This window comes from Scyliorhinus canicula, chromosome 12 (genome assembly GCF_902713615.1).
Source record: "Scyliorhinus canicula chromosome 12, sScyCan1.1, whole genome shotgun sequence".
NCBI lineage: Eukaryota > Metazoa > Chordata > Chondrichthyes > Carcharhiniformes > Scyliorhinidae > Scyliorhinus > Scyliorhinus canicula.
Window position 1 is genome coordinate 58,660,962 of NC_052157.1, and position 24,877 is coordinate 58,685,838.

General features: G+C 49.5%; 1 protein-coding gene across 1 annotated transcript in view; it reads left to right on the plus strand.

The window, feature by feature from the left end:
- Nucleotides 1–376: 376 nt before the first annotated feature.
- The window catches only part of LOC119974259 (B-cell receptor CD22-like), a 102,008-nt gene continuing 77,507 nt past the window's right edge, over nt 377–24,877 (plus strand). Inside the window, exons 1-6 of the mRNA XM_038813029.1 lie at nt 377–410; nt 611–892; nt 3,037–3,312; nt 4,285–4,578; nt 9,630–9,726; nt 10,243–10,316. Coding sequence (XP_038668957.1) covers nt 377–410; nt 611–892; nt 3,037–3,312; nt 4,285–4,578; nt 9,630–9,726; nt 10,243–10,316 — 1,057 coding nt within the window. The remainder of the gene's footprint in view (nt 411–610; nt 893–3,036; nt 3,313–4,284; nt 4,579–9,629; nt 9,727–10,242; nt 10,317–24,877) is intronic.

The following is a 24,877-nucleotide window of genomic DNA, read 5'->3' on the forward strand; positions in this document are numbered from 1 at the left end:
ACCCCATCTTCAAGTTCCTTCCCTAGCCACTCACCATCTTCCTTTGGAAATGCGTAGGCCGTTCCTTCACTGTTGCACGGTTAAAATCCAGGAACTCCCTCTTTAACTGAAAACTGAGTGTACTACAACACACAGACTGCAGCGGATCAAGAAAGCAGTTCAGCTTATCAAAGGGCAATTAGACATGCGCAATAAACGCTGGCCTTACCAACAACGTGCCTATCTTGTGAAGGAATACAAAGAAATACAGTGTTCATTGTAAATGTGACATAGGACTTATAAAGAGGAAAAATCTCCTGAAATGCACATACGCATCAGATACAGAGAAAGGCTGTATGGAGTCTTACTTTGCATTGTGTTTTCTCACAATTGTTAGATGTATCACAGAGCATCTCCAAGACTTGGCATGGGTAAAAAATGGTGTCCTCACCAGTAACACTGCCATTCTGCGAAGGAATAAAAACAAATATAGGGGTGGGTGCATTCTCAATGTGTACATCAGAATGTAGAATGGGGAAAGGTGCCTTGAAATGCAAATTAGAGAGAGATGAAGCTTAAATTCTTGCTCTGAACTGTGATTGCTCACAATGAAATCCTAATTTGTTTTTAGACAAACCACGGAATCTCTCAATGTCTTCTCTTGATATGATTGACCCTTTATTGATCAATATAATTGAGGGGAATTCTGCAGTGATAATCTGCTCTGTCGAGAGCTTCCCAGCTTCTAACCTGACGTGGAGACATCTTAATGTCACAATGAACAGAACAAGTTCCAACAATGAGCTGTGGTTGGTAATTCCTCACGTTACATCCATGGACACTGGAGACTATGAGTGTGCAGCAGAGAATGAACATGGAGCAGTGGAGGGGTCCATAACCATCACTGTGGAACGTGAGTGTACACCGACTCCAACATCTCTCATACAAATGAGTATACATAATTAGGCATGTGTACTCAATTCCACATGTGCAGAAACACCTGATCAACAGTCAACTTGGGCTGGTTTAGCTCACTGAGATAAATTGCTGGCTTTTAAAGCAGACCAAGCAGGCCAGCAGCAAGGTTCGATTCCAGTACCAACCTCCTTGGACAGGCGCCGGAATGTGGCGACTAGGGGCTTTTCACAGTAACTTCATTGAAGCCTACTCGTGACAATAGGTGATTTTCATATCATTTCATTTCATAAGAGGCAAATAAAATTTGTGCCACACAAGTGCCAGGCGGTGACCATCTGTAACAAGCGATAATCTAACCATCGCCCCTTGACATTCAATGGCATTACCATCATTGAATGCTTCACTATTAGCATCCTAGGGGTTACCATTGATCAGAAGTTGAACTGGACATGGAAAAAACAATGAATTAGGAGCAGGAGGAGGCCATTCAGCCCTTCGAGTCTACTCCACCATTCATTATGATCATGGCTATTCATCCAACTCAATATCCTGTTCCCGCCTCCCTTTACATGCCGACCTCTTAGGTGGGACTTTGTCAAAAGCCTTCTGAAAGTCCAAATAAACAACTGGCTCACCCTTATCAACTCTACTAGTTAGATCCTCAAAGAATTCCAGTAGATTTCTGAAGCATAATTTCCCCTTCATTAATCTATGCTGCCTCTGTCTGATTGTGCCACTGCTTTACAAGTGCTCTGCTCTTCAATCTTTTATCATGGATTCTCGCATTTTCCACACTACCAATGTCAGGCAGACTGGTCTATAATTCCCAGTTTTCCCTCTGCAGCCATATTAAACTGTGGCTACAAGAGAAGATCAGTGAATGGGAATTGTGATGTGCATATCTAAGCACCCTCTTCTCAGGGCCAATTAGGGCTGGGTAATAGTAGGTGACCTAACCAGCCACTCTCACATCCTGCGAATGAATAAAAACAAACACATAGGGGCGGGGTCCAATCTGAATGTTTACATGAGAACTTATAATGGAGATAGGTGATTTGAAATACAGTTCACGGGCAGGATTCTCCGTCCCATGGTGCGGCACGCTCCCAGGATTCTCCGTCTCACCAGCCGGCCAATGGGGTTTCCTATTATGGATAGCCCCACGCAGTCGGGAAAATTCCCGGGCTGCCGGCAAAGCGAAGAGTCCCACCAGCGGAGAATCCAGCCCCAAATAGAGAGTGGTGAAGCATGGAGACTTTCTGTGCACTGTGTTTGATCACAATGAAACCGTTTTGTTTTTATACGCACAACGGAATCCCTCAATTACTCACCTGAATATGATTAATGCTTCATTGATCAATATAATTGGGGGGAATTCTACAGTGATAATCTGCTCTGTCGAGAGCTTCCCAGCTTCTAACCTGATGTGGAGACATCTTAATGTCACAATGAACAGAACAAGTTCCAACAATGAGCTGTGATTGGTGATTCCTCACGTTACATCCAGGAACACTGGAGACTATGAATGTGTGGCAGAGAATGAACATGGAGCAGTGGAGGGGTCCATAACCATCACTGTGGAACGTGGGTGTGCACAGACTTAAACATATCACTAAATACAAAAAAATTCAATAACTATTTGAGATTGTTGGGTGTACAAAGTCTCCGTCATGTCGTTGGATATGCAGAAACATAGACACATACTGTGGGATTCTCCGTTTCTGCGGCCCGCCAATGGGGTTTCCCACTGTGGGCCACCCCTCGCTGTCGGCAAATGCACAGGTGTGGGTGTGCTGTCGACAAGGCGGAGGATTCCACTACGGAGAATCCCGCAGATAATCTCGAACCCTTTCACAATCTTTAAGACGCTCTTAAAACCTGCCTATTTGACCAAGCGTTTCGTCGCCAGTCCCTAATACCTGTTGATGTGACACGGGGTCAGATTCTGTTCTGAGGAGATGAGAAATGAGGGAGGGGATTCCAGATGTTCGGGTCCAGGTAGCTGAAAGCATGGCCGCCAATGGTGGAATGTTGGGAATGGGAGGATGTCCAAGGGGCCGGGATTGAAGGAGTACAGAGATCTCGGAGTGTTGTGGGATGTGGGGATGAGCTGCTGATTCTCCTCTGTTCCTGTTCCAGATCCCCCACAGGAGACGATGGTGTCCATCAGCACATCCTCTGATGGGATAAGAGAGGGAAGCAATATCACATTAACCTGCTCCAGTGAAAGTGTCCCACCGATATCTCATTACACCTGGTTCAGGATCGAGGAGAACACCAGCATCCAGTTAAACACAAGTAGCCGCACTCTCTCCTTCACCCCTGTAACACGGGAGAATGATGGAAGTTTCTACTGCACAGTGAGGAACCCACTGGGTAACAGCACCTCCAACATTACCCACCTGGATGTGGAATGTAAGCATTTAACTCTCAGGCGCTCTAAATCTCGGAGAGATATATTGCTGTGGAATGTCTGAAATATGGAGAGAAAGAGAGAGGTGGTGGGAGGGAATTCTGGAGCTCAGAACGCCCCAGGCAGCTGAAGGCACGGCTGCCAATGGTGAAGGGATGGCAATTGGAGGATCTCAAGAGTCCAGAATATGAGGAGGGCAGAGATCTCAAGAGTACAGGATGGAGGAGGTTACAGAGGTTGGGACGTTTGTTGGGATTAGAACATAGAACAGTACAGCACAGAACAGGCCCTTCGGCCCTCAATGTTGTGCCGAGCCATGATCACCCTACTCAAACCCACGTGTCCACCCTATACCCGTAACCCAACAACACCCCCCTTAACCTTACTTTCATTAGGACACTACGGGCAATTTAGCATGGCCAATCCACCTAACCCGCACATCTTTGGACTGTGGGAGGAAACCGGAGCACCCGGAGGAAACCCACGCACACAGGGGGAGGACGTGCAGACTCCACACAGACAGTGACCCAGTCGGGAATCGAACCTGGGACCCTGGAGCTGTGAAGCATTTATGCTAACCACCATGCTACCCTGCTGCCCCCTGATTGTAGGAGGTTACAGAAATAGGGAGAGTTGTCGTGGCTGTAGGAGGTTACAAAGATATGGTGGCTTGTAGGGCTGGAAGGTGTTCCAGAGATAGGGAGGAATCTCAGGGCTGGAGAAAGCTACAGGCATAGGGAGGGTTGTAGAGGCTGATGGAGGTACAGAAATTAGGAGGGTTATCGGGACTGGAGGAGATTAGAGATAAAGTGTGCTGTAGGAGTTGGAGAAGGTTACAGTTATAGAGAGGGTAGTCGAGGCTGAAGGGGGTTACATGGATTACAAAGGCATGAATGTGTGTTTCAGTGTTAAGATTCTATCTTACACTCTAATTCTGCTACGACGTTGTCTCAGTGTCTCCTGCCCCTCCTCAGATAAGCCGGAGATTTCCCAGGAGTCGGAGTGCAGCCAGAGGTCAGAAGGGGTCACCTGCATCTGTGTGGCCAACTCCAATCCACCCGGAGACCTCACCTGGCACCTGCCCCGTGCCAACATCAGTGGTAACCAGACACACGGACGTTTGATGTCATGGTGGGTCAGAGATGGGCATCTGGTGATTGGCTCCCTGATCCTGATGGGACCCCAGGATGAGGAGGAAGTGACGGCATCCTGCTCGGTTCAAAATCCACACGGGAAAATCACGGCAAAGGTCCATCTGTCGGCTAAAGGTGAGAGAATGATTCAGGATCTATCTCCACTCGGTCCCACGCCATCGAGTAACTCCCGTGCTGCAGCAAAAAGAAGCATCCCTGACGCAGAATCCAGCCCACGGTTTTTAAAAGCGCAAGTGAACCACTGCATCGGGAACTCGGCCCATCGGAGGTGGAGAATTGCGGAGGCCCTGGAGAATACCGGGTCGGGCCCGCTAATGATCTGCAAACGATGCCGACTGTACGTGCAGAGTGAAATGCAATGACGCCGTTTGTGAGGTGGCGGAGAATCGTGATTTGGCGGCAAATCGGCGTCTGCAGCAATTTTGGCTCGGAAGCTATTCTCCACCCAATTATATTTCACAATTTCGGCGTCGGTAATTTCGGCAATTCCGCCCAGGGTATTCTAGGTATTTGGTGCAGTAACAGTTTTACACACACACACAAACCTACCCGCACACACTCACTCACACACAGAGACCTACACACAGACTCACACACACAAACCTACACGCACACACTCACACACACACACAGACCTACACACAGACTCACACACACAGAGACCTACACGCACACACTCACTCACACACAGACCTACACACAGACTCACACGCACAGAGACCTACACGCACACACTCACTCACACACAGAGACCTACACACAGACTCACACACACAAACCTACACGCACACACTCACTCACACACAGAGACCTACACGCACACACTCACACACAGACCTACACACAGACTAACACACACAGAGACCTGCACGCATACACTCACTCACACACAGAGACCTACACACAGACTAACACACAAAGAGACCTACACGCACACACTCACTCACACACAGAGACCTACACACAGACTAACACACACAGAGACCTACACGCACACACTCACTCACACACAGAGACCTACACGCACACACTCACTCACACACAGAGACCTACACGCACACACTCACTCACACACAGAGACCTACACGCACACACTCACTCACACACAGAGACCTACACGCACACACTCACTCACACACAGAGACCTACACGCATACACTCACTCACACACAGAGACCTACACGCACACACTCACTCACACACAGAGACCTACACGCACACACTCACTCACACACAGAGACCTACACGCACACACTCACTCACACACAGAGACCTACACGCACACACTCACTCACACACAGAGACCTACACGCACACACTCACTCACACACAGAGACCTACACACAGACTCACACACACAGAGACACACAGACTCACACACACAAACCTACACGCACACACTCACTCACACACAGAGACCTACACACAGACTCACACACACAAACCTACACGCACACACTCACTCACACACAGAGACCTACACACAGACTCACACACACAGAGACCTACACGCACACACTCACTCACACACAGAGACCTACACACAGACTCACACATATATGCTCACATACATACACACACTCACACATGCACACTCACAAACATACATACACAAACACACACCCACATACACACCACAGACTCATACATGCACTCACACAAACTCACACACATCCATACACACTCACAGACACACACAAACACATGCAGACACACACACACAACACACACTCACATACACGCACACTCACATACACACATACTCACACTTGCTCACACCCACACCCACACACACTCACACATACTAACAGATGCCAGCACTCACACAAACACTCACATATGCACATAAACACACCCATACACCCAAACACACACACACAAACATACACACAACACACACTCACATACAAACAGACATAAATACACATATGCATAAATGCATACATATACACATAAACACACACAGAAAAGCACGTGCACACTCATAAACACATACACACAAGCACATCCAAAGACACACGGACACGCATAAATACACTCACCGCACACACATAAACAGACACACTCATCATGCAAAATGACACATTATACAGTATGGGGTTACATTTTGACCAAGTCTAAGAGTTGATGAAAGAAGGGATAAAGATGATTAAACGGGATAAAAATAGAGAGTTCAATGTTAACAAGACCTTCACTGGTATACCCGCCCAAGCCAAATGTTTCCTCGTTGGTGAGGGAATTTCAATGAAGTAAAAGCCAAAGACAACTTTCAGAGACAATCTATTTTTAAATGTAACCTGCCATTTCCAAAAGCCAGTGGCATTGTACCTGAAGATCCTTTCATTTTAAAAAAAATGCTTTTTAAAAAACATTTTTAAAAAAGGGGCAATATTGATGGAATTTCTCTCTCACCGTGGTGATTTCAATATGTATCAGAGACATAGGCCATGATTCTCTGATTTGGATTCACCCCCGCTACCACTGACAGTGAAAACGGAGAGTGTGGCGCTCAGCCAAAACTCCAGTCATTGCAATGGAACTGGAGAATCCCTTTGGCATGAACAAATGGCGAACCCAGGCCAGGATCTTGAACTTGAGAAAGAAGGGGAGAGATGGTGCACTTGCTCCATTGGCAGACTGTTTCCCGACTGTTTCTAGCATATTGGTGTGTAATGAAAAACATTAAACTGCGGCATGGTAGCGCAGTGGTTAGCACAGTTGCTTCACAGCGCCAGGGTCCCAGATTCGATTCCCGGCTTGGGTCACTATCTGTGCAGAGTATGCACATTCTCCCCGTGTCTACGTGGGTTTCCTCCGGGTGCTCCGGTTTCCTCCCAAAAGTCCCGAAAGACGTGCTTGTTAGGTGAATTGGACATTCTGAATTCTCCCTCTGTGTACCCGAACAGGCGCCGGAGTGTGGCGACTCGTGGATTTTCACAGTAACTTCATTGCGGTGTTAATATAAGCCTACTGATGGCACTAACAAAGATTAGATATTATTGTGAACATTTCAAAATAGTTATCCTGGTCTTTCCAAAATGATTTCAGAAGGTATTTAAAGGTAATTGATTCATTCATGTACAGACCCATGTCAATCTTTTTATGGCTTGTGTGAGTAATTTCATTGCCTCTTCTGCATGGGCCATTCTTTCCTGTGATGAGCTAGGAAGAACACCTATCTTCCTGGTACTATTTTCTGTTTTCCTGGTACACTTTCAGCCAGGAAAGGGTATCTTTATAGAAATATAAATAGTGAGGGCCAGTAAAGCTTCAATAAATCTTTGCACCAATTCTGGACATCAGAAAACTCCATAGGAACTTTTCTTCACATGTCCTAATGTAATTCACATTGACATTTTTCAAAAACTGGTGAACTAGTAATAGCCGACATCAGATGACCTGTGGCAGTCATCTTAAGCTAGTGTATTTGCGTGATTTCAACAGTCTTTTTAATGTAGTTCAATGTAAACTCTAGTAGCCAATGAAATTAAAGATTAGAATTATAGAATCCTGACAGTGTTGAAGGTGGCCATTTGGCCCATCAAGTCTGCCCATTAGATCCATTCGGCTTCAATTGCTAGACCTAGACCTTTAGAAGGCTAACAAGTTATTTATATCAAGGTATTAATGAGAACAGATAGGGATCATAGAGGGAAATTACTTCTGTGGGTTGAGGGGAATCTCAACTGAGGGAGTTATCATCTTTATTCTTGTCACAAGTAGGCTTACATTACACTGCACTGAAGTTACTGTGAAAATCACATAGTCGCCACACTCCGGCGCCTGTTCGGGTACACTGGGGGAAAATTCAGAATAACCAATTCACCTAAGAGGCACATCTTTCGGGACTTGCGGGAGGAAACCAGAGCACCTGGAGGGGAACCCACGCAGCCACGGTGAGAACGTGTAGACTCAGCACAGGCAGTGACCCAAGTGGGAATAGAACCTGGAAACCTGGCGGCATGAAGCAACAGTGCTAACCACTGTGCTACTGTGTCGTCCATATTGCAGGAGCAGAGTCTAAAAATGATAGGCAGGCATTTCAGGAGTGAAATTAGGAAACATTTTTATACACGTGTGGGAGAAATTCGCAACTTTCATCCGCAATCGGTGCTTAGACGCCTTTCCTAGTTTTGAATCTGAGATTGATGGCTTCTTGCTGGTCAATTCACTTTAAGACAGTTCCAAAACATTGTACTAACAATGAAGTACTTTAGGAGGGTGGTAACTGTTATAATGCAGAAAATGCGATGACCACAAACCCCATTGTGATGATGACATGCAAATCAATTATTTTCCTGATTTTTTTCTGATAGACGTATAAAGATATAAAGGTTACATACATAAGGTGGGTCATTAAGGACTCTGGGTGGAAGGAATGCTGCCACCTTTATCCGGTCTGGGTATGTGTGTGACTCCAGTCTCAGACACCAATGTGGTTAACTCTTAGGTTATCCTCTGGACAGGCCCCCCAGTTTGTGTCAATCCAGTGTTCCAGTAGGAAGATCCCCATCCCGCTTCTCAAGGGGAAACAAGGGATGGACAAAGAAATGTCAATATTGCCCGAGAAAGAATGTTTAAAAATCAAGTGAGCGTATTGCTTCTCGAGGCACACCGTTCAATAACCCTCACAAGGACGATGGGGATTCACTTATCGATCACTCTGTGGGGCTTGTGGAGTGCGAGTTCCCATGGTAACGAACAGAGGCTGGGACTTGTTACCCAGCCATTTAAATACCGTCCCAGACCTGGACCGGGAATTCCGTTAGTCCCGGGCTGGGACACTTGTGTTGCGTGACATGGGAGTGGTTTTACTTTTGAACACAGAATAAATCTGTTTGAACCTTCCTATTCGTGTCTCCTGGGTTACCACATCGGAACATCATTCTAAAAGTGTAACTCAGGGGCAGCACGGTGGCACAGTGGTTAGCATTGCTGCCTACGGCGCTGAGGACCCGGGTTCGAATCCTGGCACTGGGTCACTGTCCGTGTGGAGTTTGCACATTCTCCCCTTGTCTGCGTGGGTTTCACCCCCCACAACCCAAAGGTGTGCAGGATAGGTAGATTGGCCACGCTAAGTTGCCCCTTAATTGGAAAAATAATTGGGTACTCTAAACTTATTTTTTAAAAGTGTAACTCAGTGATTAACGGCTGTTCTTTTATAGGTAGAGACTCCAGTCAATGGACAGTAGGATTGCTCACAGCTGGGATCATTTTGGGTATTTTCGTGGCTGGAATTTTAACCTTTGTGTGTCTGAGAAAGTAAGTGTGACGGTTTAAATTGATTTTAATTTCAAAATATTTACTTGAATGTATTTTCCCTCAGTCGGTTACCTTTAAGCTATGTGTCATATTCCTCTCCCATAAGTGGTTCCTGTGTCCACTATGATCCCCTATGATCCAAGGCATCTTTCCAAGGAATCATTGTTCTGATTCCAGCTCATTCCAAATGAGTTCTTCTGAAAGGATATTGGAAACAGATTCAATGGGAACTTTCAAAAGGGGAATTGGATACATTTTTGAAGGGGATAAAGGCTCATTTGGCTGGACAGCTGGTTCGGGATGCAGAGTGAGGCCCGCAGTACGGGTTCAATTCTCCGTACCGGCTGAGGTTATTTGTAAAGGCCTGCCTTCTCAGCCTAGCCCATTTGCTAGAGGTGTGGTGATCCTTCGGATAAATCATCACCAATCAGCTCTCCCTATCGAAGGGGAAAGCCGCCTATGGTCATCTGGGACTGTGGCAACTTTACTGACTTTACCTTTGTTGTGTTATTGCAGGAGAAAGATCACTGGCGACCTTGAATTGTTCACAAAGCACCAGGGACTAGAGCTGAGTGCTCTCACTCCAAATAGTGAGCACTGAGGGAGTGCTGCACTGTCGGAGGGTCAGCACTGAGGGAGTGCTGCACTGTCGGAGGGTCAGTACTGAGGGAGTGCTGCAATGTCAGAGGGTCAGTACTGAGGGAGTGCTGTACTGCCAGTTTTGATTTCTTTCACATGACATGAGCGAACATTTTAAACCCACAAAGAGTGACTGACACTAACGAGACTACACAATAATTTAACTCCATCAGTGCCAGTAAACGTTTTCCGTTTCCAAGTCTCTGCAGGATAAACAGAGCTTACTAACCCCTGGAACACAACCAGAGACACAAGGTGAGAGAGGTAGATACCTGCTCCCCGGAACCTCTCTGAATGTCCAGTGGAAGGAGCTACTTGGCTTGGGAACTCCAAAACACCAGACCACAAACTCCACGTCAAGGCCCAGGTTCTGACGGCACCCAGTGATGACGAGATTGTCCACAGGGGAGAGAAGATGGAATATGCACAAATCCGATTGCAATGATACTGAGTGTGAAACAGTGAGGAGGGCTGAGGAGGGGATGGGAAAGGGGTCGGATTGAGATTCCTGGGAACATGAGACAACCCACTGGGGAGAAAAAGAGGGACTGAATGGACTGCGATTGACGTGATTTGGGATTAAGTGTTGGGCCACTGGGGGCAGATATTCAATTGTCTCTGTCTCGCTCTCTCTCCCTGTCTCTCTCTCCCTGTCTCTCTCTCTCGCTCTCTCTCTCTCTCCCTGTCTCTCTTTCTCTCTGTCTCTCACTGTCTCTCACTGTCTCTGTCTCTCACTGTCTCTCTTTCTTTTTGTATCTCTCTCTGTATGTTTCTCAGTCCCTCTCTGTCTCTCTGAATGTCTCTCAGTCCCTCTCTGTCTCTGTCCCTCTATGTCTCTCTCTCTGTCAGGCTCTCTCTCTCTCTATGTCTCTCCTTCATTCTCTCTCTCCCTGATCCTCTCTCTCTGTCCCTCTCTCTGTCTCACTCTGGGTATCTCCCTCTCTCTCTCTCTCTCTCTTTCTCTGTCTCTCTCTATGTCTATCCATCTCTGTCTCACTCTGGGTATCGCCCTCTCTCTCTCTCTGTCCCTCTCTATGTCTATCCATCCCTGTCTCACTCTGGGTATCTCCCTCTTTCTCTCTCTCTCTCTCTGTCCCTCTCTATGTCTATCCATCTCTGTCTCACTCTGGGTATCTCCCTCTCTCTCTCTCTCTCTCTGTCCCTCTCTATGTCTATCCATCTCTGTCTCACTCTGAGAATATCTCTCTCTGTCTGTCCCTCTCTGTCCCTCTCTATGTCTATCCATCTCTTTCTCACTCTGGGTATCTCCCTCTCTCTCTCTTTCTCTGTCCCTCTCTATGTCTATCCATCTCTGTCTCACTCTGGGTATCACCCTCTCTCTCTCTCTCTCTTTGTCCCTCTCTATGTCTATCCATCTCTGTCTCACTCTGGGTATCTCCCTCTATGTCTGTCCCTCTCTGTCCCTCTCTATGTCTATCCATCTCTTTCTCATTCTGGGTATCTCCCTCTCTCTCTCTCTCTCTCTCTGTCCCTCTCTATGTCTATCCATCTCTTTCTCACTCTGGGTATCTCCCTCTCTCTCTCTTTCTATGTCCCTCTCTATGTCTACCCATCTCTTTCTCACTCTGGGTATCACTCTCTCTCTCTCTCTGTCTGTCCCTCTCTATGTCTATCCATCTCTTTCTCACTCTGGGTATCACCCTCTCTCTCTCTGTCTGTCCCTCTCTATGTCTATCCATCTCTGTCTCACTCTGGGTATCTCCCTCTCTGTCTGTCCCTCTCTATGTCTATCCATCTCTGTCTCACTCTGAACATAGAACATGTAGAACAGTACAGCACAGAACAGGCCCTTCGGCCCTCGATGTTGTGCCGAACAATGATCACCCCACTTAAACCCACATAACCCGTATACCCGTAACCCAACAATCCCCCCATTAACCTTACACTACGGGCAATTTAGCATGGCCAATCCACCTAACCCGCACATCTTTGGACTGTGGGAGGAAACCGGAGCACCCGGAGGAAACCCACGCACACATGGGGAGGACGTGCAGACTCCACACAGACAGTGACCCAGCCGGGAATCGAACCTGGGACCCTGGAGCTGTGAAGCATTGATGCTAACCACCATGCTACCGTGAGGCCCCTGTACTACCGTGAGGCCCCTGGGTATCTCCCTCTCTCTCTCTTTCTCTCTCTGTCCCTCTCTATGTCTATCCACCACTGGCTCACTCTGAGAATATCTCTCTCTGTCTCTCTCTGTCTGTCCCTCTCTATGTCTATCCATCTCTGTCTCACTCTGGGTATCTCCCTCTCTCTCTCTCTCTCTCTTTGTCCCTCTCTATGTCTATCCATCTCTGGCTCACTCTGGGTATCTCCCTCTCTCTCTCTCTCTCTCTGTCCCTCTCTATGTCTATCCATCTCTGTCTCACTCTGGGTATCTCCCTCTCTCTCTCTCTCTGTCCCTCTCTATGTCTATCCATCTCTCTCTCACTCTGGGTATCTCCCTCTCTCTCTCTCTCTCTCTCTCTCTGTCCCTCTCTATGTCTATCCATCTCTGTCTCACTCTGAGAATATCTCTCTCTGTCTGTCCCTCTATGTCTATCCATCTCTGTCTCACTCTGGGTATCTCCCTCTCTGTCTGTCCCTCTCTATGTCTATCCACCTCTGGCTCACTCTGAGAATATCTCTCTCTGTCTCTCTTCCTCGTAGGATGTCATAGTGGTTAGCACTGCTGCCTGACAGCATCAGGGACCTAGATTCAATTCCAGCCTTGGATGACTATGTGGAGTTTGTACATTCTCCCCGTGTCTGCGTGGGTTACCTCCTGGTGCTCCGGTTTCTTCCCATAGTCCTAAAATATTCAGGTTAGATGGATTGGACATCCTAAATTGGCCGCTGGTGTCCAAAGAAGTTTAGGTTGGGTTACTGGATTATGGGGATAGGGTAAGGGCATGAGCCTACATAGGGTGATCTTTCAGAAGGTTGGTGCAGATTCGATGGGCTGAATGGCCTCCTTCTAAAACCTGCTGGGATGGCGGGACTGACAAATGAGGAGAGATTAAATCGGTTAGGATTATACTCATTGGAGTTTAGAAGAGTGAGAGGGGGTACATAGAAACTTACAAAATGATAACAGGATTAGATAGAGTAGTTGGGGACTCCAGAGCTAGGGGTCATAGTTTGGGGATAAGGTGTGGAGATATTTCTTCACCCAGAGAGTGGTGAATCTGTGGAATTTGCAAGCACAGAAAGTTGTTCACACCAAAACATTGTGTCATTTCAAGAATGAATTTGATATAGCTCGTGGGGCTAAAGGGATCAAGGGATATGGGGGGAAGGCGGGATCAGGGTTTTGAACTTGATGATCAACCATGATCGTAATGAATGGCAGAGCATGCTCAAAGGGCCAAATGGCCTCCACCTGCTTCTATTTTCTATGTTTCTTTGTCTCTCTCTGTCTCTGTCTCTCTCACTCTCTCTCTCCCTCTCAGGATTTATCACTATCTTTCTTTCTGTCCACCTCTGTATCTCTGTCATAATTCTGTGGCACAGGCAGAGGCCATTTTTCCTACCATGCCTGTCATACCCCCTTAATCCAAACCGTTCCTCATTTTGGCCCATCTCCTCCATGCTATCTCTCTGATAGGACTGCCTCTGGAGTCCTAATGTTTCCAATTTCAGAGATCTCTCCATTTCTCTATTAAAACAGATTGCCTGATTCCCCATCTCCCAGTGTTCCTGACCCCATATTCTAAATGCCAACGACCCTCTGTGTAAAGACTAGCTCTCCGTGCATCCTGTTAGCCTGCATTTCACAAAGGAAAGGCCAATTGGGAGAGGCTATTTGGCCCATCTCACTAACTCTACCCCATGAATCCTGGGATCCTCCGTCTCACCATCCTTAGACTCCTGCATGACTCCAGCACTTCTGACACCCCCCTCCATGATCAGGATCCAATCCCAGGTTTTCATCCCCCCCATTTTCTAAGTGACAGACAGTTATTGAAATAAATCAGGAAGCCTCAGCTGAGAATTAGAAACCAATGAGAGTAAATGAGGGATTAGACCTTTGATAAGAATTTGTTTAAAAATAAGACTTCATGATTAAAGTTTTGTTCTGAATTTGTGCTTTATGAAATTCTGAACCATCTATTGATTTCCAAATTTCCTTTATGCTTTTGTTTAACTTTTTTCATTATGTTTTACCAGTTTATGTATTATTAAGATCAATGTTTTTGATTTAGTTTTCATGTAAGTGAATCAAGGTGAATAATTAGCAAATAAAGTCCTATTTTGGACACCTCCAATCAACCGGACAATCAACTCTAATTAGAAGATAGGATAAGAGATCCTACAGATAGTTTGCAAGAAGCTTTTGCATTTTGTGCAATATTACATTTATTAACACAGGCATTTAAAATGCTCAGGCTGTTCTGTACAGATATATTTGTATTAAACATCCTACACTGGGACAAATTTCCTGCTCCAATTTGTTAATTCAAGTCATTGAGTTCCCCCACAAAGTTCTGTAAACGCCTGTGTCCACATTTATCATGAAAATTTCCCATGTAAACAGTCACGCTGTAGATACTCTCTGCTGCCACTGGTGGTGCTGTAACATCACCATTGTCCTTCTCAGAGGCTGCAGGATGTCTCCCAGTTGTATTCATAATATTGTTAAGATGCAGGGAATGGGGGAAATCATCACACTGCAGTTACGATATTGTGAAGATAGATGAAATTGAAACCTCATCCACCCCCACCCCCCCCCCATCCTTTATACAAAGGAAGAGGATTCTACCGAAGCCAAGGTGAGAAAGGATGTTTGCGCCAAGCAATGACCATCTCCAACAAGAGAGAATCTAACCATTACCACTTGGCATTCAAAGACATTACCATCACTGAATCCCCTCACTATCAACATCCTGGTGTTACCTGTGACCAGAAAGTGAACTGGACTGGGAAAACAAGTACTATGGCTACAAGAGCAGGTCAGAGTCAAGGAATCCTGTGGTGAGTAACTCTTCTCCTGACTCCCTAAAGCCTGTTCACCATCTATAAGGTATAAGTGAGGATGAGTGCAGCTCCAACAACACTCATGAATCTCAACACCATCCAGGTAAAAGCAGCCAACTTGATTTGCACCCCATCCACAAAGATTCAATCCCTGAGTATCTTCATGAAGTTTCCATAGAGGAGATCCATAATACATAAGAGTAGATCAGCTTAGTACAACGAGATCCAATTCTTCTCTCCCTCCTGCTGTATTCCCCTCCACCCCTCAACGCTATCGCCAGAGGTTCAGTGGCCATCGCAAAGAGCAATGGAGAAAGAGGGCAGCCCTGTCCGGTGTCCCTGCCCAGTGGCAGGTATCGAGAAGAGGCCAGCCTTGTGCGGATGTTGGCTTTCGAAGCATTGTACATCAGAGGAAGCCAGAAGGAGAATTTGGGGCCAAATCCAAATCTATCCAAGATCTCAAAAACATAGTTCCAGTCCACCCTATCAAATGTCTTTTCTGCATTAAAAGATATTACAACCTCAGGTTCCCAAGCAGGTGAGGGGGATAGAACAATGTCCAAGAGAAGTTGACATTGGCCGATAATTGTCTAAATTTAATAAAGCCTGTCTGATCCTCCAATATTATATCAGGAAGACAGGGTTTCACCAGTATCTTAACATCAGTGTTAAGGAGTGAAATGGGTCGATAAGTCCCACACTCCACTGGGTCTTTACCCTCTTTCAGGAGCACCGAGAATGTGACGTGGGACAAGGATTGGGGAATGATCCCCTAGACAGTGATTCATTGAGTATGTCCAAAATTAAAGGTATTAGTTGCTCTGAGAACCTCTTATACAATCGGATAGGAAGCCACCAGAACAGGGGCTTTGATGGATTCCAGCTGAGCAAAACATTTCTGTATTTCTTCTGGGCTTAAGAGGGATTCCAGTTCCCGTTTTCTGCCTTCCTCAATGGTCGGGATGTTTAAATGGTAAAACGTATGGAAAGCCGCATTTACCTGGAGAGGGGCTGATTCAAGGTAACGTTCTTTGCTCCGAATCTGAGGAATTTCTCGGGAGGCTGCCCGCTTCTTGGGTTGATGCGCAAGAAGACAGCTTGCCTACTCCCGTGGTTATAGAAGGTGTCCCGAGAACGACGTAACCGATGCGCCGCTTTACTTGTGGCGATGAATTCAAATTGCCGCTGCAGGTTTTTTCTGTGCATCAGTAATTCCGGCGTTGGGGCAGCAGAATGTTGGGCGGTCAACCTCCAAGATGGAGTTCACCAGCCTTTGTCGTTCCTCCCTCTCCTTTTTCACAATGTGAGCTTTATACAAGATAATCTCCCCCTTTATGACGGCCTTTAGGGTTTCCCAGAGCGTTGACGTATAAATTGACTCTGTTTTGTTGAGTTTGGTAAAGTCTGCAACAGCAGCAGACAATCGCTCACAAAGTTTGGCATCAGACAGTAAGGTGGTGTCGAGTCTCCAAGGCGGGCACTCAGTGTGGGCCGAAATCTAAGCAAAATTCAATAAAATGAGGGGCATGGTCCGAGATGACAATTGCCGAGTATTGAGCTGTTCTCACTGAAAGGACGAGGGATTTATCAACAGCAAAATAATCAATTTGGGAGTAGGGGCAGTGAACATGTGGAAAAAAAGAAAATTATTTACTGTTTGGATGCAGAAAAAGCCCCAGGTCACCCCTCCAACCTGATCCATGAAGGAGGTCAATATCCTGGACATCCCAGTTTGGGGCTGGGATTGGGACATGGTGCAGTCCAGCTTAGGGTCCAAGGCGTCAGGGTAGCACAGTGGTTAGCACTGTCGCTTCGCAGTGCCAGGGTCCCAGGTTCAATTCCCGACTTGGGTCACTGTCTGTGTGGAGTCTGCACGTTCTCTCTGTGTCTGCGTGGGTTTCCTCCAGATGCTCCGGCTTCCTCCAGCAAGTTCTGAAAGACGTGCTCGTAGGTGACTTGAACATTCTGAATCTCAGCTGCAGGGACCAGGGTTCAATTCTGGCCTTGGGTCACTGTCTCTGTGAAGTTTGCATGTTCTCCCTGTGTCTGCTTGGGTTTCCTCCGGATGCTCCGGCTTCCTCCCATAGTCCAAATATGTGCAGGTTAGGTGGACTGCCCACGCTAAATTGTCCCTTCGTGACAAAAGGCTAAGGGGATAGGGTGGGCTTAAGTAGGGTGCCCTTTCCAAGGACTAGTGCAGACTTGATTGGCTGAATGGCTACCTTTTGCACTGTAAATTGTATGATTCTATGAAAATGGACATGTGGGAAGGAAGTGTCAGTCAGTAAGGCAATAACAACTCACATTTGGCAGGTCCTCCGGGTGGGACCCGGTGAATCCGCACCTCCGCGGCTTCCGCCAGCCCCTGCATAGGTGACTGCTCTGTCCTCAGCCACCCCTGCCATCTCCAGGGTCGTTCCTCGAAGGTAGTGAGGATTTATATGTCCGACACGTCTCCGCCAGTCTGTTCCCTCCCCTGGTGGTTGTCCAAGAGCTTCTCCTGCGGACGCACAGAGAGGGCATCATTAGCCACACGTGTGGTTCACAGTTGTGTGAGTGGGGGCGGTATGTGAATGGAGGGTGGGGAAGAGTGTTTAAGGGAGAGGGAGGTAAAGGGAGGGTTGTGGTCCACGTGGAGAGTTGGGGGTGGAGAATGCTCATGTGGGGGTGGAAAGGTCACAGAGAGTGGGGGGGCAGGGTGGGGGGGGGGGGGTGGTGGGGGTCGGGGGTGGGGGGGGGGGGGGGGGTTGTTGGTGACTACTCACCCGTGCTGTCTGGTGTCCGTCGTTGACCATTTTATGGCACTGGAGGTCAGTCCTCCTGGTAATGTTCCCAGAGCTCACAGCCGCCGTCACCTTGTCACAGGCAATACTGGCTGCCGTGTGGCTCACCCTCCAGCCCCCTCTGGGGAACAGGACATTCCTCCTGGCCACCACTGCATCTAGGAGCCTAGCTTGGTCTGAATCGCCGAATCTTGGGGCTGGTATTCTCAGCACCATGGCTGCGAGCTGGCTGGGGCTGGCTGAGCAAGTACTGTTTTACTGCTGCTTGATCATATTAGCGGGGAGCTGGCGAGCACGGTCCCAGTGAATTGGCTGGTGAGCCTTCATTTGGGGACAGAAACCCATGGAGTCTCATTAAGTGGACCAATTAACGTTGAATAACATTGTTGGCCTCACTGGGCGGAGCGCCGGGAAGCTCCCAGCAGTTCCAGCTCGCTAACATACTCAGAAATAGTTCTGGAGAATCATACCCAGTGTCGTTCAACAGACCTGTTAGCAAGATTCTATTTCATGGAATAAAAGGGAAAGTTGGCACTTGGATAAGAATTAGGCTGAGTGACAGGAATCAGTGTGGTGGGCAAGATGGTTTTTAGATTCGAATAACATTTGTTGTGGATTTGCCCAGGGCTCAGTATTGGAACTCTCGTTTTTCCTGATATAGGTTAATGAATTAGACTGTGGTCTGGGGCACCATTTCAGAGTTTGTGCATGGTACAAAGATTGGAAGTATTGTCTGTGGCAACGACAGTCTTGAATTTCAGAAGGACCGAGACATGGTGGATTGGGCAGACAAGTGACAAAGGAAGGTCAATACAGTACAGAGAAGTGTGAGGTGATTCATTGAGGTGGGAAGAGTGTGGAGTGACAATTTAAAAAAAAGGAAGAAACTCTAAAGGAGGCACAGGAACAAAGGGACTGTCATAATATACACCAGTATATCATGGTGTAGACACACACTGATGGACACACACAGGGACCAATCAACAAGCAGCACGGTAGCATGGTGGTTAGCATAAATGCTTCACAGCTCCAGGGTCCCAGGTTCGGTTCCCGGCTGGGTCACTGTCTGTGCAGAGTCTGCACGTCCTCCCCGTGTGTGCGTGGGTTTCCTCCGGGTGCTCCGGTTTCCTCCCACAGTCCAAAGATGTGCGGGTTAGGTGGATTGGCCATGCTAAATTGCCCGTAGTGTCCTAAAAAGTAAGGTTAAGGGGGGGGGGGGGGGGGGGGGGGGGGTTGTTGGGTTACGGGTATAGGGTGGATACGTGGGTTTGAGTAGGGTGATCATTGCTCGGCACAACATCGAGGGCCGAAGGGCCTGTTCTGTGCTGTACTGTTCTATGTTCTATGTACAAACACCGCAGCCAATCACCAGTTAGAATACACACACTATAAAAGCAGAGGGCACCACGGTTCTCGCTCATTCTGGGTGCTGCCTCTCAGTGTAACAAACTCATCCAGCCCAGCACAGACTCACAACATGTGCTGAGAGAATCAACTGGTTCGGACAAGGCTTAGGTCTCTAGTTTAAATTAGCATTATTTAGACCCACAGTCATCGTGTGTTAGTTAGTTAGAAGTTAGTTAATAAAATTGAGTTGAACCTTGAACAGTGTTGGAAGTGTGTGGTGAGATAACCACTGTAGTTATGCGTACTGCAGTAGGGGGATGTATGCCTGTACCTGTAATACAGGTTCCTCCGGTCAGCCCCTGCCGGCTAGCTCCGCCCACAGGGAGCTTATGTATAAATGTATGAGAGCTGCTCAGACCCTTAGTCTACTGTTGCAGATGGAGGGACAACATCGTACAGCAATAAAGCCTCTATTGTACTAGTCTCTCGCCTTTGAGTATAATTGTTAGCGCCACAATTTATTGCTGTACGATTTCCCAGTCACCATGGACATCAGAGTCAAGCCTGACCGTCTGCAGCTGGATCCGCAGTCGCCTCACGCCAGAAAAGACTTTGATCACTGGCTCGCAGTCTTCGAGGCCTACATCTCTTCAGCACACCCTCCCCCGACGGAGGCTCAGAAAAAGCAACTCCTGTACTCCAGACTTAGCTCCAGCGTCTTTCCGCTCATTCGAGATGCGACCGACTACACCGCAGCTATGGAACTGCTCAAGGAGAACTATGCACCATCGGCGAACACCCTGTTTGCGAGGCATCAACTTTCTACTCGCGTCCAGCAGCCGGGTGAGTCGATTGAGGACTTCTGGAGGGCCCTTATACCTCTGGTACGAGACTGCGACTGCCGGGCCCTCACAGCCACGGAACATTCGGATTTACTCATGCGCGATGCCTTCGTTACAGGCATTGCTTCGGACCCCATCCGGCAACAACTGCTGGAAGGGGTCACCCCCGACCTCGCGGCCGCAAAGGCCCTGGCGCTCTCCATGACGGCCGCCTCCCGTAGTGCGCAAACTTACTCCGCTAGCCACTCGGCCCACCCGTCCTACCCCTCGTGGACCCTGCAAACGGCTCCCCAGGCCCATCCGTCCTACCCCTCGTGGACCCCGCAAACGGCCCCCCCAGCAGCCGCCCCCGCGCACTATGCCTGCGCTGCCCGCCGCACCGCACCCCCTGGGGGTCCCCACTGTTACTTCTGCGGCCAACAGAAGCACCCTCGCCAACGCTGCCCGGCCCGCACAGCGACCTGCAAAGCTTGTGGCAAGAAAGGCCACTTTGCAGCGGTGTGTCAGTCCCGGACGGTCGCCGCTATCGCGCCGCCAGTCCCCACGCCTCAGCCGCTCCCTCAATGGGCCCCGCCGTCCGCTTCCCCCGACCCCACGTGCGATCAGTGGGCGCCGCCATCTTTTGCCGCCCCCGCCACGTGCGCCCCATGTGCGCTGCCATCTTCATCCACCACAGCCATGTGCGTTCCATGGGTGCCGCCATTTTGTTCCGACCCCATAACGTGCGCTCCATGGACGCCGCCATTTTACCCACAGGTACTGCGGATGCCGCCATCTCGTCTCCAGGGGCCGCCATCACGGGACACGGGTCGCTACCGCTCCTCGTTGGACTCATCTGACTCAACCGCCGACCAACCACTGCTCGCCTCCATTACGCTTGACCAGTCCCGTCCTCGCAACCTGGCACCCTCTTCCACATCGGTGCTGGTCAACGGCCATGTGACTTCCTGCCTCATCGACTCCGGGAGCACCGAGAGCTTCGTCCACCCGTACACGGTAAGGCGCTATTCCCTTGCGATCCATCCCGCCGACCGGCAGATCTCCCTTGCCTCCGGTTCCCACTCTGTCCCGATCCGGGGTTTCTGCCTGGTTAAACTCACTGTACAGGGTGTGGAATTCGACCGTTTCCGTCTGTACATTCTCCCCGACCTCTGCACTTCACTCTTACTAGGCCTGGATTTCCAGTGCAATCTCCAGAGCCTCACCCTCAAATTCGGTGACCCCTACCTCCCCTCACCGTTTGCGGCCTCGCGACCCTCAAGGTTGAGCCTCCCTCCCTCTTTGCCAATCTGACTGTGGATTGCAAGCCCGTCACTACCAGGAGCAGACGGTACAGCACCCAGGACAAGGCCTTCATCAGGTCCGAAGTCCAGCGGCTGCTTCGGGAGGGTATCATCGAGGCCAGCAACAGCCCTTGGAGAGCCCAGGTGGTAGTGGTTAAGACCGGGGAGAAGCACAGGATGGTCGTGGACTACAGCCAGACCATCAACCGGTACACGCAGCTCGACGCGTACCCCCTCCCCCGCATTTCTGATATGGTCAATCAGATTGCACAGTACCGGGTCTTCTCTACTATTGACCTGAAATCCGCCTACCACCAGCTCCCTATCCGTAAATCGGACCGTCCCTACACTGCCTTCGAGGCGGACGGTCGTCTGTACCAATTTCTGAGGGTTCCCTTCGGCGTCACGAATGGGGTCTCGGTCTTTCAGCGAGAAATGGACCGAATGGTTGACCGGTACGGATTGCAGGCCACCTTCCCGTACCTCGACAATGTCACCATCTGCGGCCATGACCAGCAGGACCATGATGCCAACCTTTATAAATTCCTCCACACCGCATCTCTCCTTAATCTCACGTACAACAAGGAGAAATGCGTGTTCCGCACAGACTGCTTAGCCATCCTTGGCTACGTAGTCCAAAACGGACTACTGGGGCCCGATCCCGACTGCATGCGCCCCCTCATGGAGCTCCCAATTCCCCACTGCCCCAAGGCCCTCAAACGCTGCCTTGGGTTTTTCTCTTATTACGCCCAGTAGGTCCCGCAATACGCAGACAAGGCCCGGCCACTTATCCAGTCCACACAATTTCCCCTCTCGGCCGAGGCACAACAGGCCTTCGCCTGCATTCGATCTGACATAGCCAGGGCGGGAATGCACGCCGTAGACGAGACTCTGCCTTTCCAAGTAGAGAGCGACGCTTCAGATGTCGCCCTTGCCGCCATGCTGAATCAGGCCAGCAGACCCGTGGCATTCTTTTCACGCACCCTCCACGCCTCCGAAATTCGGCATTCCTCTGTCGAAAAGGAAGCCCAGGCAATCGTTGAAGCGGTGCGGCACTGGAGGCATTACCTGGCCGGCAGGAGATTCACTCTCCTCACTGACCAACGGTCGGTAGCCTTCATGTTCAACAACACGCAGCGGGGCAAAATCAAGAATGACAAAATCTTGCGGTGGAGAATCGAGCTCTCCACCTTTAACTACGAGATCTTGTATCGCCCCGGCAAGCTCAACGAGCCCCCAGACGCCCTCTCCCGAGGTACATGTGCCAGTGCACAAGTGAACCAGCTCCGTGCCTTGCACGACAGCCTTTGCCATCCGGGGGTCACTCGCTTGTACCATCTGATCAAAGCCCGCAATCTGCCCTACTCCGTCGAGGAAGTACGGACAGTCACCAGAGACTGCCAGATCTGTGCGGAGTGCATGCCGCACTTCTACCGGCCAGATCGCGCGCGCCTGGTGAAAGCATCCCGCCCCTTTGAACGCCTCAGCGTGGACTTCAAAGGGCCCCTTCCCTCCACCGACCGCAACACCTACATCCTTAGTGTAGTCGATGAATTTTCTAGGTTCCCCTTTGCCATCCCATGCCCAGATATGACGTCTGCCACCGTCATCAAGGCCCTGGATTCCATTTTCGCCCTGTTCGGTTTCCCCGACTATATCCACAGTGACAGGGGATCCTCATTCATGAGCGATGAGCTGCGTCAGTTCCTGCTCAGCAGGGGTATCGCCTCCAGCAGGACGACCAGCTACAACCCCCGGGGTAACGGGCAGGTAGAGAGGGAGAACGGGACGGTATGGAGGGCCGTCCAGCTGGCCCTACGGTCCAGAAACCTCCCAGCCGCTCGCTGGCAGCAGGTCCTCCCTGACGCGCTCCATTCCATTCGATCACTACTGTGCACCGCAACTAACAGTACACCCCATGAACGTGTTTTTGCCTTCCCTAGGAAGTCCACATCCGGAGTGTCGCTCCCGACTTGGCTCACGACTCCGGGCCCAGTCCTTCTCCGTAGGCATGTACGGCACCACAAGGCGGAACCCCTGGTGGACAAAGTACGCCTTCTCCACGCCAACCCTCAGTATGCCTACGTGGAGTTCCCCGACGGCCGCCAGGACACAGTCTCTCTCCGGGACCTGGCTCCCTCAGGTGCCGATCCCATGCCCACACCCCTTCCTGCGCCAACCCCAGCGCCCCCCTATTCGTCCCCATCAGGTCCATCCCTCATCCCCCTGCCCACCCTGGAGGACACGGAAGATTTCGGCTTGCTCTCGGAGTCATCCTGCCAGCAGCCAGCATCAACACCGCCAGCACCTGCACCATCGGGGCCATCACCGCCTGTGCCGACGTCACCACCACAGCTACGCCGATCACAGCGGAACGTCCGACCACCGATTCGGCTCAACCTGTAACCTGCTAACCGGATGGACTCTTGATTTTCCTTGTTGGACCCTCTTGTAAATAGCATCCTTTGTATTAGAGTTACATGTCACCCCCGCCGGACTCATTTTTTACAGGGGGTGAATGTGGTGAGATAACCACTGTAGTTATGTGTACTGCAGTAGTGGGATGTATGGCTGTACCTGTAATACAGGTTCCTCCGGTCAGCCCCTGCCGGCTAGCTCCGCCCACAGGGAGCTTATGTATAAATGTATGAGAGCTGCTCAGACCCTTAGTCTACTGTTGCAGATGGAGGGACAACATCGTGCAGCAATAAAGCCTCTATTGTACTAGTCTCTCGGCTTTGAGTATAATTGTTAGCGCCACAAAGTGTCTGTTCATCTCTCAAGCCTACACTAGCCAATACTTCATGGTACCAGAAGTTGAGGGATGCTAGCACTTCTGAGAACTATCTTTCAGTGATCTGCCTTCCACCAGTCTCGCGCCATCCTACAGAAAGGACTCCATTCGCCCGCCGCCGCCTCTCCGCATTGCCGGGTATCTGGGCTCGAACTGGAAACTTTTCAAACAGCACTTCCAGCTGTACCTCGAGGCCAGGGACCTGGAAGCTGCCTCGGACGCACAGAGATTGCTCTCTTCCTCTCCACAGTCGGGGACCATGCTCGGCACATCTACAACTCACTCACCTTCGCTGAGGGGGAGGACAAATCAAAGACAAGCCGCTGAGACGGCGCGGCAAGCCCCTTACGAGGCAGAACGGATCCAAATGATTAAATCTTTTCAGGTTCTGGATCTGAACGACGGCGGACATTTCACGCGCTTATCGTGGAGTCCCGCGCTTACACGCAGCGAGCGTGGTGATGTCACGGACCGCTTTGTGCA